Below are 20411 nucleotides of genomic sequence, written 5' to 3'. Positions count from 1 at the left end.
CTGAATTAATTCATTAAACAGAATGAATGAAATGTATAACAATGCAATGGGCAAACCTGTGGCAGCAATCCATCAAACTAATATATGTAAACTTAACATTAATAGCACCCAGGAAAGGCATCACTGAACTATATATGAAATCTGGAGAAGACAAAATAAAATGGTTAACAGAATAAATTGGACACAGGTGGATTTAAAGTAGGTTCTTTGAGAAAAGTAAGCATCCCCTTATATCTTAATTAAAGATCAATATGACAAAGATAACATTCCAATAATCATAAAGAATTTTATTTCATTAGTCCCAGGGAAAGGTAAAAAGCTAAATATATAAATAGCTTCAAAAAAAGCTTACTTTATGAATGGTAGACCCACAGAGGTTATTTAACTCAGTGTCAAAACATATTCTACCCCAAAACATCTTTTTGAATTCATAGTTGAAGAGAGCTGCTTGAGTGGTGGCCTGCATAGATGTCTAACCATTACCACACTCTCAGACTCTTAAGAAAAATGACAGCAAAGATGTGTACTTTCAAAATACATAGCAGAAGGTCTCACTCTGTTTCACAGGGAATTAACGTATCTAAAGTGCTTAATGGTACACAGTAAATATTACATGTCTTTATTTTTGCAAGTGTTACTGGAGTAATTGAAGCAAAATCTCACCAGCCTCAAATTATTGCTTTTTGCTTCTCTGGACAGGAAGTTCTCTTACATTTTTGGCTCTTCGAAAATATCACTTGAACTCACTACTTTCATTTATCACATTCTTGTCTAGTAACATTTGAACAGTGTTAAAGTAACCTTGATGAAAAGAAGGGGAAAAAAAAGCCCCATAAAGTGTTATGGACTGAAACAGTCACTCCTGGTTTAGAAATAAGTTGTGTTCTAATGTCTTTTAACGCATATAGCGGCCTGGTTAAGGATGATTAATAATTGGAAAATTAATGAATTAGTCTTTGGTTGTCCTCTTGGTCCCCAGTTTTTCTTTTTGGTTATGTTCATGTTACAGATTTTGCAAAGCAAATCCTTTGTAATATATCTATAATATACTGACTAAAATAAAGTGTTGAGCAATTCATGCATCATAAGAAGATAAAATTTTTTTTTAAACCAAGTGTAGTAAAAGGACAGATTAAACTGGTATAATCTGCTATTGTAAGTCATAAATACTTATGAACAATGCTGTCTAACAGAACACTTAATTGTCTTGGTATATTTTTGACATCATCCATTTTCTGTTTATCAAGTGATGTCGGAACATTTTGCTCACAAACTGCTCTCACCTGGTAATGAATGGGTTAACTTTTCCTGCATTGTCCCTAGATATGAAAAAGGACAGCCTTGCTTTATTGTTAGGCTTCAGGTTCAGCAAAAGTTTTCTTCTTAGGAAGTGTCTAATCCTGTCAATGTATTGATTGCTTTTGCAATTCCTAAGGAAAGGTAGAAAGAGCTTGACACAATGCAAAGCTGCACACGGTCTCTGGAAGAAATATTTTATTCCAAAGGGAATGCTCATTTATCTTTTATCACTAAGTTTAAAATATACAAAACCTGAAACACTTAGTGTCTTTCTGAACATAAACGGCTTTTAAAAAAATCATTCTTTAAGAATATACATGAAATTTCAATTTGCACCTTTGTTTTAAATTTTTAAAATTCATATAGTTAAAAAAGTGAGGTAATGTGACTAAGAAAACCCTCTCAGATACATACCTGTGTAGAAGTATATATGAATACTAATGAGTTATGCTTACTTTTTCTTCCCTTTCTAAAAGTATTTAATAAAAGTTGGCCTTTCATTTGAAGCAGTAAATAAAGCAGATAAATTTTCTGAAACAACACACTTTGATAATAAACTTTTCAAAAGTTTCCATTTCTCAAACTGTGAAGCCAACATCTTGATTGTTACATAAAATCTATAAATATAAACAAATATATGAATGTATTATCAATACTTCTGTTGTCATCTCAAAAATGTATTTTTACCATAAAGTTTCTAAGTCAGTTAATGTACATCAACAGTTAACTAAAGACTGGCCTTATTCACTCTTCCTTCTAACTGATATTCTTAACAGGGCTACCAGCACATCAGTAAGGTCATTGGTAAAAAGTACAGAATTAGTCCTAATGAGAAAATGTTAACCCAATCAGTTATGTATTAGCTTTAGTGGGAATTATTTTAACGTTAGTACAACAGGTGCATTTCTCTTTTTCACTGTTCTTCTTTGCTAGAAATTTCTAATATCTCTTTGTGCATGCATCTCGGTTATGTCCAACTCTTTGCAACCTCGTAGACTGTAGCCCACCAGGCTCCTCTATCCATGGGACTTTGCAGGCAAGAATACCAGAGTGGGGTGTCATTTCCTCCTCCAGGGTATGTTCCCAGCTCAGGGACTGAACCCACATCTCCTGTGTCTCCTGCACTGGCAGGCAATTTCTTTACCACTGAGCCACTTGGGAAGGCCTAATATCTCTTCAGTCATCATTAATCAGAAGCCAAGTCTCTGACCTGCTTCTTAACACTGACATCCTGCTGCTAAGTCACTTCAGTCGTGTCCGACTCTGTGCGATCCCATAGACGGCAGCTCCCCCGTCCCTGGGATTCTCCAGGCAAGAACACTGGAGTGGGTTGCCATTTCCTTCTCCAATGCATGAAAGTGAAAAGTCAAAGTGAAGTCGCTCAGTCGTGTCCGACTCTTAGTGACCCCATGGACTACAGCGTACCAGGCTCCCCCACCCATGGGATTTTCCAGGCAAGAGCACTGGAGTGAGGTGCCATTGCCTTCTCCTAGATTAAACTAATTTGTACATTCTGAGCGTAAATCTCATTCTCAATGCATTAGGCCTTTGCATCTCAGAATCCTCTTTCATTTACTCAGAATTCAGACGAATTCTATGAGAAACTTTTCTCTAAGATTGTTCTCTTTGCTAGCTCTTATTTCCTCTGTGGACTTTTCTTATGTGTCTATTATGGAAAAGAGTCAGACACGACTTAGTGACTCAACAATAACAAGCAAAAATTGTCCACCAAAGCTCCAAACTTCTCTGACCACTAATGCTAAGGAGAAAGTAACCCCATTTTTCCAGAATAGAAGGCTGCTGCTCCCCAGATTCCCTCAAATAAGAAAAAAAATTTTTTCTCTTCTTTAAAAAACAAAAGTTAATGTTTTCAACATGAAGAAAGATTACTTAGAGAGGGATCGGAGGGAAGAGTAAGGGGAAAGCACAAAGAAGTCCATTTTGAAGACTGTGACCCCCAACAGACCCAGGGGCACCCTTCCTACTTTTCTTCTAGTCTTTCAATGTAAATGTCACTGTTAAGCTACTGAGATGGATCAAAAATATCACAGACCCTTGGGACTAACCAATAGAAGTCTTTAAATTTTTTACATTCAATATGTCAATCAGTTGAGAATAAAATATCGACCAGTTGAAAACAATTGCATCATCTTCTAATTTACTGACATCAGGAGTAGAATATTATATGTGGATTTTTTTATCACAATAGACAAAATACAACTGCATGGAAAATCTACATATATACACACATTTATTTGGTATTGCCAACTAAGGTCCATCTAGTCAGGACTATGGTTTTTCCAGTGGTCATGTATGGATGTGAGAGGTGGACTGTGAAGAAGGCTGAGCGCCAAAGAATTGATGCTTTTGAACTGTGGTGTTGGAGAAGACTCTTGAGAGTCCCTTGGACTGGAGGAGATCCAACCAGTCCATTCTGAAGGAGATCAGTCCTGGGATTTCTTTGGAAGGAATGATGGTAAAGCTGAAACTCCAGTACTTTGGCCACCTCATGCGAAGAGTTGACTCATTGGAAAAGACTGTGATGCTGGGAGGGATTGGGGGCAGGAGGAGAAGGGGACGACAGAGGATGAGATGGCTGGATGGCATCACTGACTCGATGGACGTGAGTCTGAGTGAACTCCGGGAGTTGGTGATGGACAGGGAGGCCTGGAGTGCTGCGATTCGTGGGGTCGCAAAGAGTCGGACAGGACTGAGCAACTGAACTGAACTGAAGGTAAGATTCTAAAACAAATATTTAATACCCAGATGGTCCATCTCTGACACCATAGCTTTCCTGGGCAAATATATTTTAATATTGATGAATTATAAGTACCAACATACCAACTACTGTTGAAATGTGTATTAACTAACTCTGAAAGGCATGTGAAAGCATTTTTCTTTATAGACATTAAATCAAAGATGGACTTAAGACATGAAGAGCTGAACAAGAAGCATATTAACAAAAATAATTTTTCTCTAATTTTCTATTTCCCCCTCTCTGAATAGCAGAGTTTTTATTATTGTTTGGAATAATTAATCAATATATCTTTACGTTTAAACTGGAAACAAATGAACTCAATAAATTCTGTATCTATTTCAGTTCACCAATGATTTTCTGATCTTCTTTTTGAATAAAAATAAAATAATTTAAGAAGTAAAGATAATTTTATTGCATTTAATTTTATTAAATTTAGCAGGCAATTTTTGTTTTACCACATACTGAGTCTAATGGCAGATTTCATTTTTACCATTTTAATCTTGACCATGTTAAAAACAATTGAGAACGTTTATCAAGGTTTTGGGCAATACACTTTGAGATATCCTAAGTATTTAGCATAATTAAGTTTAGCTGCACAATTCTCTATTAATACTTATCTTTCTGCCCAGGTATGTGCCCTCATAAAAATTTAAGATGAATTCCCCTTCCTTGGACTTTATCAGTGTCTAAAGTTACTGCTGTGTGAAGCTCCTTAGCATCCCAAGTTATTTAATAAGAGAATATACACATGTTTAATAATTCTCATTATAGCAAGCACATTCTTACAAGGCTACATTCAGGAAACTACAGGATACATCTATCATATAGATACAAATTATAGTAAAAACTTGTGCAATAGGCAGGGCTGATTATAGTGAAAACCTGTGTAATACGCAGGGTTGATTGCAGTGAAAACCTGTCCAATACACACAGGGAATATGATTTGGCCTACATCAGCACTGGGTCTGCAAAATAAGGATTTCTTCATGATATCATTTTACTATTTATCCTTTTCCTGTATTAAAACTCTTTTATCATATACCTTTTTCAAATTAAAATGATAAGGAATTGTTGAACAGTAACTATGCTGCATGGATCCTTTATTTTCTCCCTTTGGAGGAATCACAGTAAGATTTAATATGACTGTCATCAATAGCTTAATGCAACTTAATTCATCCAATAATATTGTCCTTAACAACAAACTGTGATAGAATAGTCATCAAGTTGTCGACTCACCCTATGAAATCTAACCCCACAAGATAATCTAAGTGATCTTGACACTTCTGTTTGATGAATGAAACATGATATAAAGCTTATGTACCTATAAAATAGTCCACATTGCCAATATAGATAAGCACTGATTTGAAGAGACTGAGTCTATATACAAAGTTTACAGAATTTTTTTTTGTAATCTTTACACGTTGTTGTTCAGTCATTAATCATGTTTGACTCTTTGTGATCCCAAGGACTTCAGGACCCCAGGCTTCCCTGTCCTTCACTATCTCCCTGAGCTTGCTCAAACTCACCTGGTCAGTGATGCCACCCAACCACCTCATTCTCTGTCACCCCCTTCTCCTGCCTTCAATCTTTCCCAGGATCAGGGTTTTTTCCAATGAGTTGGCTCTTCACATCAGGTGGCCAAAGTACTGCAGTTTCAGCATCAGTCTTTCCAAAGAATATTCAGGGTTGATTTCCTTTAGGATTCACTGGTTTGATCTCCCTGCTGTCCAAGGGACTCTCAAGAATCTTTTCCAACACCACAGTTTGAGAGCATCAGTTCTTCAGTCCTCAGCCTTCCTTATGATCCAACTCAATCTATAGGTAATCATTATAAAATCTAGGGCATCAAAATAGCTTACTAAGGTTGGAAGTGTTAGGGTATTTATACATAAAACCAATGCCCCTTTCTAATGGAAAATTTATTATTTTCCAGGTCTATGATACCCACTCACATTTGTTTAAGGATTTCAAAGAACTTGCAAGTTATTTTATCCTCACAAAAATCATGTGTGCTTATTAAGTCAATACAATCATCCCATTTCTCAAGTGATAAAGATGAGTCAAGAAGTGAAATGCCCTTTTGGAATCTGAATTACTTCTTGTCAATCTATTTCCTGACCTTATATCATACTACCTGTAAAGACCCATATCTATAAAATGGTATACTTGGTTAGTTTGTTGGGGAAAAAGATTTGATAGTAGTGTTTATTTCATGTAGTGTTCTTAATGCAAAAAAACATTATTTCTTCAGCAGAAACTGTCTATAAACACATACATATGAATATATACAGCCTAAGAGGCCACATAAGTATACTATTCTAAACCAGAACTTAGGTTTAGCTTCCTTAACAATATTGTGTAATTCTGGGCTTCTTTATTGCTATTCCATAAAACATAGACTGTCATAGTAATCTCCCTAGCAAGCTGAAGTTGTATTTCAGTGTATGAGCGTTGTTGTCTAAAAATAACAAAACCACGGTTTTTGAGATTAGAGGCAAAAGAGGTCAGCTTGCTTACTTTAAGTCTTCTGAGACACGTCTGACTTCTGACTTTTCTAATTTCAGCTAAGTTCTAGTGCAGCCCGAGCCTTGCTCTTATAGTCAAGCTCTTGTGTATATCACAACAGTATGAGTTACTGCTGACACAGCCATCACTCTTGTTCTTCCTAGTATTTCTTTCACTCTTTTGCTGATGCCATTATGAAAAATAGTGCTGACACAGCCTTAAAGTCACTTAATATCCTTTCTTATTTATGTGGCTGACTTGTCTTAAATTTTTGTTTGCAAAGAGGATATTAATGATCGTGGAGGAGCATTTGTTTAGAGTCTCTTCTTACAGGTTTTATAAATTTAATATACTGAAGTACTCTACAAACTAAATTTTAAAAACTACTAAAAAAGCAAAATCAGCCAATAAGAGAAAGTATTTGTGATCTTAACCTGAACATAAAGAGACATAATAACAAAGCTTGCTTCCACCATTGCCTAGTTAATTGTGATGGAGTTTATGCTTTCATTTCTTAGTGTAATCCATCATTAATCCCCATTTTTGATTATATAATATGGATTTATATCTTACCACACCAAAACATTTGTTATAAATGCTTTCAATACATGGTCTTTATTGTATTTAGGATAAAGTATCAGAAGTGTTACTTATACTCTGTATTCATTTTCAGTATTCTTACAAAAATGCTCTCCATTTATAATTTGATTGATAAAATAATGAAGGAATATAAAAAATTATTTGCTCTGAAGAAAAAGGACAAGACTCCTCCTGGTCAGTTTTGTTTTTCTCAGGTGACTGAGAAATTTAAGGGAGTGGTGGAGGCTTAGTCTTCAAACCATGAAGTGGTCCCATAGGAAAAACCACACATTAATTAAAACACTTGCTCATCCGGGGTCGCAGATGAGAACTGGCCATTCAGTGACCTGAGCAGACATGGTTGTCTTAGATTGCCGGAGGCAGAATCCGAGACAAGACAAGCTGAAACGAGTCTAGGGTGACTCCTGGAGAAGTTAAGCTCACAAGCAGCACATGGGCCCACTACACAAGTTCACTAGTGAGTTTTATCCCTGACAAATTCAGCTTAAAATGGGAAACAGAATAAAAAACAGAAACAAAGGGATAAAAAAAAATTATTTGAAAACAAAATTTAGTATGGGAACATTGAAACTTGGGGTAGACTGCAATGCTAAAACCATCAAAAACTGTCAGTTTTCACCATGAGTATAATTCTGTTCATAGCTTTTCAATCTAAGATTTATTTTTATAATGCTGAATAGATTTTGTCATAGATAGCTCAATGAGCTAAAAAAAAAATCTTACCTATATGAGTAACATGTCATTTATAATACTAACATTTTAAACATTAAAACATAACAGAATCACCAATCAGTAATAACTCACAGCATAATGAAAATTAAATAAAAATTTTAAACAAATTTGGTTGAAAGTCAATTAGAAACCAAAATATATTTTTACAAATGTTTCAATATCCTTAATATTTCAGTTTTAAAACTACATATTTGTTCAAAAAATACCTTTAATAATAAATATTGCATGCTATTGATGATTTTTCTTCAAAGTTCTTTAAAAGCATTTTTAAATTAATTTCAATGATAAAATAAAATAGTTCAAATAAGATTTTTAAAATTTTATTATTTATATATATATACCTAGATATATAAGGCCAAGTAAAATTAATTCACATATTTGTACAAATGAGCCTTGTTCTTATAAAATATAAATAAAACTGGATAATTCAAACATATCAGTATGATATTACAATTGTAACATTTCTTCTGAGATATGTAAGATCACCTTTTACACTCAGTAGGAGTATGGTAGAAAAGTTATATCATGACTTAATGGACAACTTTATATTTCACCATATCACCCTTGTAATCATGACAGATAATTAGATAATCACATATATTAGTAGTTTAAATATCAAAAACCGAGTGGTGTAAAATAAATTTATATTATCACTCCAGCTATAACCCAGGTGAAATCTGAGCTTCTGGGAGTTGGCAAATGCTAGTATTTTGCGACTTTTACATAGTGCCACTTAAATTTAAACTTCAAGTCCCAGACTTCCCTGGCAGCTCAGGGGCAAAGAGCCTGACTGCCAGTGCAGGAGACAGAGGTTCCCTCCCTGAGCCGGGAGGAGCCCACGTGCCTCGGAGCAACCAAGCGTAGGGACCATAGCCACTGGAGCCCGTGCTCCACACCCTCACACCACAGCTAAAGAGCAGTCCCCACCTGCGGCAGCAGGGGGGAAGCCCCGAGCAGCAACTGAGACTCAGTACAGCCAAAAATAATGATGAAATGAATTTTAGAAATAAGTAAAGTTCAAATTCCAAGACAGCCTACATCCTGGGTTCTATTTAATAACATAGCCACTTACTCATTAATGGAAGCTTGTATAAAATGAAGTGAAGTGAAGTGAAGCCGCTCAGTCGTGTTGGACTCTTTGCGACCCCATGGACTGTAGCTTACAAGGCTCCTCTGTCCATGGGACTCTCCAGGCAAGAGTACTGGAGTGGGTTGCCATTGCCTTCTCCAGGGGATCTTCCCCACCCAGGGAACAAACCCAGGTCTCCCGCAATGCAGGCAGACGCTTTACCATCTGAGCCACCAGGGAAGGCCATAAAATGAAAAACTTACATTGAAAAACATATAGAAATCATATCTCCCCTCCACTTTTCTTCTAGGATGTTCAAGAACGTCACTGCTTCTGGTACAATAAACTCTACTTCAGAGTCAGACATACAAGTTTGGATATAATGCACACAACTCTTTATAAAATTAGTGATCTCATTAAATCATTTAATCCTAAAGTGAAAAAAAAAATGTATCAAAGATTTTAGCTATGTTTTGAGTTCATCACACTGAATATTAAGTTCTCATTTTCCTTCCTATATATTGACATACCCTATGCACATTTAAAATATAACTTATCAATTGCTATTACCTTATCAATTTATAGGATAGTTTATCTTTGTTATCAAATATTGCAATCTAAAATATTTTTATTTAGAAAACTTGTAGTATTTTGAAGTCAATGGATAACCAATCAGACTGTATTTAGTTCTAATAACTAAAAGAGAATTCTTCTAGAATACTACCGTTTAAATTTTGGGTTACATTTCTTTTGTTGGGTAGCTAATTTTTTTCATGCATCAGTTGGCATTTTCAAACATGTCTCATGATCAGATAAGCCCAGCATGACATGGGATCAAGCTTTCACTGAGAGTTCCAAACAATTAAAGAGAAATGCACTTACCATGTTCCAGCCGGGATAGAGGTAGTCTGTGCCAACGAACTCAAAGTAGTGAGCAAACCCTTCCTTCAGCCACACGTCTTCCCACCACACGGGAGTCACGAGGTCACCAAACCACTGCCATCACAGATGAATGGGCATCAGATAAAATCACCTCTAGCCAGAGTTATCTCATCTAGAATTAAATGTATTCAACTATGATGATCATAGCTGGAATTCATTTTCTAACTGATTTTGGGATCTTAAAATAGGTTATAGCAAGACTATTAATTGGACTACTTGGGTGATGCTAATTTTTTAATAAGTGTATGCAGGGTAGAACAAAAATAAAATGATCAAGGAACAGGAAAAGAATATTTAACCGAGGAAAGAAAGGACTCAGGAGAAAAAAAAAATTGCTGACAGTTGTCTTCAAATATTTGAAGACCTAATGTTTAGAAGAAGCTTGTGTTCTGTGGCCCTGCAGGAGACAAATCAGGACTAATGGATGGAAATTGGGGTTTGTCAATTGGTGAAGTGAAGTGAAGTCGCTCAGTCATGTCCGACTCTTTGCGACCCCATGGACTGTAGCCTACCAGGCTCCTCCGTCCCTGGGATTCTCCAGGCAGGAATACTGGAGTGGGTTGCCATTTCCTTCTCCAGGAGATCTTCCCAACCCAGGGATCAAACCTGGGTCTCCCATATTGCAGGCAGATGCTTTACCATCTGAGCCACCAGGGAAGTCTGTCAATTGGTAGAGGTTGCTAAAAATGCAGGAGACCCTCTAACAGACTAAAATGGATGAAGATGGAAACTACTACCTCAAGAAGTAGTGAGCTCACCACAGGAAGTACTGGAGCAGCACCTTCCAGTGGCAGAGGCATTTCACAGACAATGTCAGCTGACTGAAAGAACTGAAGGCTTTCAAGATGCTGACTCGCCATGTCCTATGATAATGAGTTTTGGAACAAAAAAACCCCTAAGATCACTTCAAGAAAAATAATGTTGTAATTTTTAATTGGTGTTTTGATTAGATCATGATGCATTACTCTGAATTCCTTGCTGAGTTCAGAAAAAGCATAAAGGAATTCTTTCTTCATTAAAAAAACAAAACAAACAAAAAACATTATATACCAGGAACCATGACACTTGGGATTTAATGATGAAAAGTTAGACAACGTCCCTTCTGAGGCAGCGAACACTTTATTGTGGAGGAAGGGACAATGAGGTGAGATAGAAAATAAAAAAGAAACAAAGAAACATTAGAATTTCAGGTCCTATTAAAACATGATATGTACGGGGGAGGGGTTGCTTTAGATTGTAAAAGCCAAAAGGTTCTCTCTAACCAGATGACATTTGAGCTCAGACTTTAGTGATAAGAAGGAGCCATGAGAAAGCCTTAGGCAAGAGGATTTCAGGCATTTATAAGTAACTCTTAGTGTGAAGATTCTAAGTGGGAGTGAGCTATTTAAGAAACAGAAGGAAAAGACAGTCAGGCAAGTATCAGATCATAGCTCTACGGCTTTAAGAACTAAATAGCTTGGTGGCAGAGCGTTTCAATATTAATAATAAAGTATCTCTTACTCAAAAGGATCTCTAATCGAAATACAAATACAAGATAATTCTGAACATGCTGATGACCACAAGTTAAATGATATTTTAAGTATTTTTTTATTCTTGATCAGCAATTAAAAGTCTATCTTAAAAACTGCAATAAGAAGTAGGTGAGGAGAGACGGTAATGTAAAAAATACTTTGGCATTGACAGTGGAAATTATTATGTGTTTCTCCCAGCTTCTGGTTCATTTCCTCATAGTAAGTAGCTGAACATCACTAAGCTAAAACAAGAAAGTAACTGAGAGTCTGGAACAAATGAAATCCAGTTCTAGGAACGATTATCAGTATGCTCTTATTTCAAAAGAACTCTACATGTAACTTGTGTCTAGGAATGTTCAAAAAGGAATCAGTTTTTGCATCAAAGAATTATATGATTAGCTGGAAACCACTTTAGCACAATAGAGAAGCACTAGTTATCTCTACAATGGATCCGCTCAAGTCACTCAAGCAAGGAACACATGCCCTAGCTGAGCAGCATGGCTGGTACAAACACCACACAGGTTCACTGCCGAAGGCTGACATTTAGGTAAATAGTCACGTGGCCCGGAACAATTGATCATGAAGTCTGTGTTCATGTATTAGCATTTACCTATTCAGCTTTCTTTACTGACAACATTTTCTACCTCTCTTTAAGGTTTTCAGACTTTTTAAAAAGATAGCAAGTTGAAGTGTTACGGTTTCACACTGAGATTCCTGGTGTTTTCACTTACAAACTATCCATAGTTTCCAGTCACCAGGACAACCTCCTTTTATTAAAGCACAGATGTTTATTTTCAGTTATTCTTTTCATTAGAATCAAGATTCAAATAGGTATTGTGAAGTCTGTAATACCTTTTGCTCATTGTAGTAAAATGCATGAAATTGATTTTATCTTAGCTTCACGACAAAGCAGGCTAATTTACATATGAATTTTTAAACATGCCAAGACAAAAAAATATCAATCACTTCAGAACAAAGAGTCTGTGGCTGAGTTAGTGAAAGACTTCCTAAGTGTCTGTGTGATGGGAGAAGGGGAATAACAAATTGATTTCAGCAGAAGCAAATTTCGACATGTACACAGAACTCGGCTGCATCTTGCAGCAATGCAATAAATCATCACCATCACTGCGCTTATCAAATATACACACCAATAATCACAAGAAAGTAAAGCAAGGCTGACAAAGAACAGTGAGTGGATGGGGTCTCCAAAGAGGCTGCTGGGTAGCGATGCCATCTCACTCCTCACCTAAACTGATTGACAGTTGCTCATTCAGTACAACCTGTGCGCTTGCTTTCGTTTGTGCTGTCATTCGAGAAAAGCGACATATCTTCCGGAAAGCACTACACAGTGCTCTACACCGAATTAAAACTCAATTGGGGGGATAACAATTGAACTCCTAATCTAACTATCTGATATGATTTTACATTCTCCATAGTTTGCAATTATACTTACACCTGATCCTTTTTTCATACCTGGTGACATATCTCATGAACAATGACCATGGTGACATCCAGCAAATAAGAAATAGACGAAACACTGGGATCCAGCAGTATTCTTTGTTCCACAAAAATACTTAGTCCCCAGTTCTCCATAGCAGCGTACGGATGCTTAGGCACAGCTAAAAGATCTAGAAATAAAATAAAACAATTCCAAAGGCTTTAACAAACACAGTAGATTCTAAACGCATGTCTGACAAAAGTCCAGAAAGTCTCATTAAAAAGAATACTTGCTCTCTCTCAGTAATTTTTTTTTTCTAAATTAAACTACCTGCTATTTCTACGTGACAGCAGAAATATAGGCTATCACTGTAAATGCTGGCCGTATCCATCCATCACAGTCCATTTTCAGACCCAGTGGTGGAGGAGGTGGGAAGTATCAGCACCATTATTGATGCGCCTATCCTAATAAGTTGCAGAAAGTCAAGGAAACCAAATGCAGCAGGAATCTACAGAGTCAAAAGGCACTGTGCCTTCTGATGAATATATATCAGCTCAATGCAGAGAATACTGTACTCTTGCTTTTACCTCAATATTGTTTAAAAGAAAACATCTCACAGTGGTTTAAAAATCTGACATGTCCTGTTTCTAATTGCTTAATTTTAATGTATTTTTGAGTTCTGTTAAAAATAAAATGTTACATGCAGATATAGCTCACATAAAGAAAGTTATAATGGACGCTGTAGTATCAAAAGGACTACGGAGGGAACCCGCAGACTTTGGTTCTGGTCCTGCCTCCATCATTAATTAAATATATGACATCAATAAATCACTTAATTTCTCAAGACCACAATTCTCTCACCTACAAAATGAGGTTATTAAGACATTATAATCTCTAAAATCCCTTTCAGCTCCAAAAATCTATTATTAGATGATTTTAAGATTTATGCTTACTCTAAAAGCTGGTAAAGGTATGATGCTATCAACTGTTGGTTAAGGTGACACAGTAAGCTCATGCTTTGAGGTACTCCTTCTGCTCCAAACACATAGCAATGATAAATAAAATATGAAAAGGAAAAACTAAACATCATCTCCAGGCTGGAAAATAAACCGTTTCATGGACCAGAAATGGTACATAAATGCAAAGTAGTGATTGCAAGTGAAGCCACAGGCCTGCTGAGGTCTGGCTCCAGGAGCAAGCAGTGGCATCTGGGAATTGGCTCCAGCAGGATCTACCGGAATTAAAAGGATGTAAGCCAAGTTGATGGCTTGTTGCCAGCAGCTGAGATAGGGCGTGAATGCTCAGGAGAAGGGCTGAAAATAGTTGGTGGTCAATGCTTCTTGGGAAAGCCAGCAGGCGGTGACGTAAGGATTCAAACCCTGGCAAGCTGGCTCCACTTAACCATATAAACCCTGGAGTAACACCCCAGGATGCTAAGAAAAAAACGGTACAAGAATGTTGCTGTGGTGCCATTTGTAAAAGTGAAAGGAGAAACTACATGCCTTTCACCAAGACACTGGACAGAGAAACTGTGAAACAGTTCTAAAAAAGGAATACCATACAACAGTTGAAACAGTCTCACCACAAAATTCTAACACCACATGTATCAGCATGGATAATCAGAAAAACATAATGCTGAGGGAACAAAGCGTAGAATGCCCTTTATCATACACTGCTTAAAAGCAAGGCGAATAGTACCATAGGTGGAAAATGGGCATTCACACGTGCACACTCACGCTCAGACAAACAGTAGCGGTAAAATGCACACAGAATCACACACATTTGGGAACGATAAACACCAAATTCAGAATTGTGATCGCTTCAGGGAACAAAGGAGAAGGAAGGAATGAGGGACAGTCTTTTACGTTTCCGGAATCAATTTTGATTGTATGCAAATGGCGTAGGCAGAGGGGGGTTGTCTCACATCATCAATAAGCAATTCCAACAGAGTGACCCACTGTTCAGTTCAATTCTGATACTATCTATCCAAAGACAGAATCAGATTCCACAGGATAAAGGTTCAGTCCTGTAAGACTACACACCACCCCCCACTTCAGAAATCAGTCCCAAGCCTGGGTTGTTATCTTTGCTTCTGATCTATAGGTTAAAGACTGGAGGTTCCACCACCTACCTCAAATCAGGATACAACTGAAAGATTAGGTTGTTACCCGCACTTCTCACCAACTGGCTATAAATCAGAGATTCCCATAACGTTTGATTAATTTGCTAGAGCAGCTCACAGAACTCAGAGACACTTAACTTCCAGATCACCAGTTTGTTATAAAGCTATCTAAGGAACAACCAGATGGAAGAGACATCTGAAAGTGTGAAAAGCATCCGGGCCCTCTCATAGACGTGCCACTCTCCCCAGATCTCCACCTGCTCTCCCACCTGGAAGCTCTCTGCGCCCATACCTTTGGCGTTTTATGGAGACTGCATTAGAGAGGAATGGTTGATTAAATCATTGGCCACTGAGGCATGAACTCAGTCTCCAGCCCCTTTCCCCTCATTCTCAAGGCCAAGGAGTGAGACTAAAAGTTCCAACCCTCTAATCACAAGGTTAGTTTTCCCGGCAACCAGCCTCCATCCTTAGGTGAGTTCCAAAAGTCACTTTATTAACGTAACAAAAGACAACTTTAGGTTTCTCTTCACTTGGAAAATTCTGAAGGTCTTGGGAGCTGTAAGCCAGAAAACATGTGTGAGAAATCTGAATGACGTGGATATATTTATCATAAATCACAACATTACAGAGGGTCATATACAATGGATTTCAAATGTGGTTAGTTTTGTCTTGGCCACTCCACGTGCTGTGCAGTATGCCGCAGCTCAGGTCCCCGTTCCCCAGACGGGGATCAAACTCATGCCCGCTGCAATGGAACTACAGAGTCTTAGCCACTGAACCACGAGGGAATTCTTCCAACGTTTTGTTTCGTTGTATTTTACTTTTTAGCCTTTGGCCACACCTCATGGCATGTGCGATCTTAGTTCCCTGACCAGGCATCGAACCTGTATCCCACTGCATTGGAAGGCAGAGTCTTAACCACTGGACCGCATAAGTACGCCCAATATGTTTTCAATTTTTCAAAGCTGATAATGGATCCATGGGTATTACTTATAATATTATTGATTCTTTTCTGTATTCTTTAAATATTTCCTAATAAGAAAAAATTAAACGGTCGAGTCTTAAAGCTAATTTTCATTTATTCATGATGTTAACAAGCAGCTAAGCATTTGCTGTGCCCTTAAGTTTGTGCGCATGCCCAGTTGCTCATCATGTCCAACTCTTTGCGACCCTGTGGACTGTAGTCCGCCAGGCTCCTCTGTCCATGGGATTTTCCAGGCAAGTATACTGGAGTGGGTTGCCATTTCCTACTTCAGGAAATCTTCCCAACCCAGGGATCAAAGCCGCTTCTACTTTTTATTCCTGCATTGGCAGGTGGAATCTTTACCGCTGAGCCATTGGGGCAGCCCCCGTGTAAGTCTGAGATGTATATTAAAATAAGTCAAGTGTGGCCCCTGTATTCACTACAGGGAAACATGACAACTTAACACAAGAAATAAAGAATAAAAAGTGCTGTAAAAGAGAGAGAATATCACATCTAGTTCTTGAAAGAGGTAGCACTTGAGTTGGATTTCTGAAAATAAGTAGGATTTTGACGGGCACACAGAGATACTACGTGCAGTCATTTACACAAGCACGTATCTTTGAGCGCCTCTTTTCTCAATACAAGCACTGTTCTGCCCTCGAGGCTCTTTGTCCCCTGCTCTCGTGGCACTCACACGTGGGTGTGTGTAGGAGGACGAGATCAATTAACAAGTCATAAATGAATGAGAGAAACTGAGCAAATGACAAATGCTATCAAAAAAATAATAATAATAGAGGAAGACAGTAATTGGTGGAGTGATTGGGTGGAGCGTGGTCAAGGCATCTGTAAGGCCATCACATCTCACTGGAGACATGAGTAATGGTAGAAGCCACCTGTCTGAAGATATGCGGAAGTATAGTTTTCTAAGAAGAGGGGACAAAAACTGCACAGACCTAAGGAGGGAATGAGACACTGGGCAAACAGAGTGAGGCTGACTTGGCTGAGGCAGCAGAGAGGAAGAGCACGGGTGTGAGAACTGTGCAGAGCGCAAGGATGGAGCAAAGAGACACACTTCCGCTTGAGATTTTATTTTGAGGCCTCCCCTAAATTCGAACAAAGTAGGCAACAGAACACTATGTGTCACCTCTGTCTGCCGCCAGCAGATGGCAGCAGCAGTAGCAGGTCTGGGGCCATTTACCTGTAGGAACACCTGGACTTACGAACAAGACTGTTGCAAAAGAGAGTCACTTCTGTTCTCTGGAGACTTCTAAGAGCCAGGGGTACTCAGGTCCCCAGGAATAAGTGAGCAAGTCAGGCTGCACACTGGGATATGGACTGGCTCAAAGGGCATAGCGAGGACTCCACACACAGGCCAGATGCAGAGTCTAAAAGTTTGGAATAAAGAAGGTACATCCGACGGCAGTCATCACACAGCCACAGTCTGACCCGCAGCCTGAGCGTGTGCGTGGCAGCTGAAGGCCGGTGCCAAAGACCTCAGGCAACGGCAGCCTAAGCAGACCGGTGACTCGTTAGTTTCCAGAGGTCTAAGGGCAGAGGCGTCAGACCTGAAAGACAAAGCTGAACTTCAACCAGACAAGGTTGAAGGTTGCTCTGACTCCTGAGCAAACGGAGTCAGATACAGACAAAGGGGTTGAGAGCAAGAGAAACACAGAAGGGTCAGCAATAGAAGGCAGCTTCTCAGACACTCACAGGCTTAATTACCGATAGAGGAAACCATGTCTATAGCTGGCAGAGCAGGAGATTATTCTTCTACAGACATAATAACCCAATGTCAAAGCACAGAGAAACCTGGATTTTACTGCACTACTGAGAGACACTTTGCACCTTTCTGCGCTGTAGGGATTCCCTGGTGGCCCAGTGGTAAAAAAGAATATCCACCTGCTGATGTAGGAGACACTGGTTTGATCTCTGGGTCAAGAAGATCCCCAAGAGAAGGAAATGGCAACCTGCTCCAGTATTCTTGCCTGGAAAATTAGAGGAACTTGGCAGGTTACAGTCCATGGAGTCACAAAAGAGTCGGACACGACTAAGCAACTGAGTACACACATATTCTGCTCTGAATCTTTATCTCATAAATAGTTCTAAATTTTAAGAACATCTGCAGGAAGCATATATCCACATAAAGACTTGTACACAAATGTTCATAACAGTTTTACTTCCAATACTCCCAAACTGGAAATCCAATCTCCATCAATATTTGAGTGACTAATGTGTGATGCACCCACAGAATAAAATGCCATTAGGCAATAAAAAGAAAGAACTGTCAATACATGCAACAACATGGGTGAACCCCAAAATAGTTATGCTGAGTAAAAAGGAAGAAAAAATATATATGCTGTATGATTTATGTCATTTATATATAGAAAATGAAAACTAATCTGTAACATCAAAATGCAGATCAGTACTTGCCTGGGGACAAAGATTAGAGGGGTTAAAATGGAAAGAGGAAATGTTTGGAAGTGATGGATCGGTTTATTATGGTGATGATTTCATGGGTGTAATACATATCTTAACACTTCAAATTGTACACTTTACACATGTGCATGTCACATATACTGCATGTCACCATACCTCAGTGAAGCTGTTAAAATATATATTTTCAGGGACTTCCCTGGTGGTCCAGTGGTTAAGAATTCACCTGCCAAAGGAGGGGACATGGGTCGTATCCCTGGTCTGGGAACTTAAGACCCCACGTGCCTCAGAGCAGCTAAGCCCACATGGTACAAGTACTGAAGCCTGTGCTCTCTGGAGCTTGTACTCTGCAGCAGGAGCAGCCTCCACAAGAAACTCGCACATGGGATGAAGACTAGCCCCCACGCTCCGCAACTAGAGAGAGCCTGAGCACAGCGACGAAAAGCCTGTGCCTCAAGAAAGACCTAGTGCAGACAAAAATAAAAACAGATTTTAAAAATAATAATAAATAATACATTTAAAAATATATCTTCAGTTACTGAAATACTCCATTGCTTAACTTTGAAGATAAGATGTATTCACAAATCGTTTTAATTTTGCAAAATAAATTTGTCATGAGGTTATATCCATGAAAATGTTCAACCACAACTTTTTCATATGCCTTGATAATAGAAGTAAGAAAACTCAAATGTTTAAGGGTCTAATTTACTTGGAAACTCAAAGAAAATCCTGGATAAAATTGTGCATAGGCATCGGCTCCCAATTAATTACTATAGTTCTAAAAACTAGAGGCAGATAGCAAATACTCATATAATAGTAGCGAATGTGATTACACACATTACCATAAAAATCTGGCTTTCTCTACTTGCTCCCTTCAGTGCCCTAGAATTTGCTTTCTACTTTTAACACTGTTTAAACAGCTCTCACTAAGATTACAAAATATGGCGACCTCTGGGTTTTTTCTTAGATATTGCTGAGAATTATACTGTTAACTGAGCTTCCCTGGTGGCTCAGATGGTAAAGCGTCTGCCTGTAATGCGGGAGACCCGGGTTGGATCCCTGCGTTAGGAAGATCTCCTGGAGAAAGAAATGGCAACCCACTCCAGTATTCTGGCCTGGAGAATCCCATGGACGGAGGAGCCTGGTGGGCTACGGTCCATGGGGTCACAAAGAGTCAGACACGACTGAGTGAGCTTCTTTTCACATACTGTTAGTTAGGGTCTGTCGTAGTTTCTCCTCTACTTCTCACATTAGCATTTCCTGTTGTTGGTGTATTTTGTTGTTTGTTTTATTTTCTTGTCATCTTCTAACTTTTGAAAACCAGAGTTCTAGGATTTCCATCTATGTGTGTGTGTTTTAACTCATTCTACTAGTTTTCTTTGAGTGTTCTCCCCTATTACAATGTCATCTGTAATGACCAACACACCCAGATAGATAGTTCTCTTTGACTTCCAGGGGAAAATGTCTAAGCACCTTAGTAGTAGACTATTATTTGACAGCCCCCCAACTTCCCCTTCTAGCATGGTCCCCGCCTTTTAAATCTGGCTTAAACCTTAAGAAGCTTTTCCCTGATGGCTCAGTGGATAAAGAATCTACATGCAATACAGGAGACATCTCCTTTGTCTCCTGTATGCAGGTTTGATCCCTGGGTCCTCTGAAGGAAGAAATGGCAACCCACTCCAGCATTCTTGCCATGAAAAATCCCATGGACAGAAAAGCATGTCCGTGCTGTGCATGCTCAGTCATTCATTCGTGTCCGACTCTTTGAGACCCCATGGACTGCAGCCCACCAGGCTCCTCTTGTCTATGGAATTTTTCCAAGAAAGAATACTGGAGTGGGTTGCCATGCCTCCAGGTAATCTTCCCAACCCAGGGGTTGAACCTTGTCTCCTGAGTCTCCTGCATTAGCAGGCAGATTCTTTACTACTAGTGCCACCGGGGAAGCCCAAGCGACTAAGCAAGCATGCACGCAAACCTTAAGAAAGTACTATAACTTCCTCTTTTGGATTCTCGGGAAAGTCAGTCACTATGAAAACTG

General features: G+C 38.6%; 1 protein-coding gene across 1 annotated transcript in view; it reads right to left on the bottom strand.

The window, feature by feature from the left end:
• TRHDE (thyrotropin releasing hormone degrading enzyme) overlaps positions 1–20411 on the bottom strand; it is a 453490-nt gene that overhangs the window by 199776 nt on the left and 233303 nt on the right. The window contains exons 4-5 of the mRNA XM_005679723.3: positions 12890–13044; positions 9846–9959 (exon numbers count right to left, since the gene is read on the bottom strand). Coding sequence (XP_005679780.3) covers positions 9846–9959; positions 12890–13044 — 269 coding nt within the window. The remainder of the gene's footprint in view (positions 1–9845; positions 9960–12889; positions 13045–20411) is intronic.

The sequence above is a fragment of the Capra hircus genome, chromosome 5, assembly GCF_001704415.2.
Source record: "Capra hircus breed San Clemente chromosome 5, ASM170441v1, whole genome shotgun sequence".
Taxonomy (NCBI): Eukaryota; Metazoa; Chordata; class Mammalia; order Artiodactyla; family Bovidae; genus Capra; species Capra hircus.
Note: the sequence above shows the minus strand (reverse complement) of the source record. Positions and strands in the feature narration are given on the sequence as shown.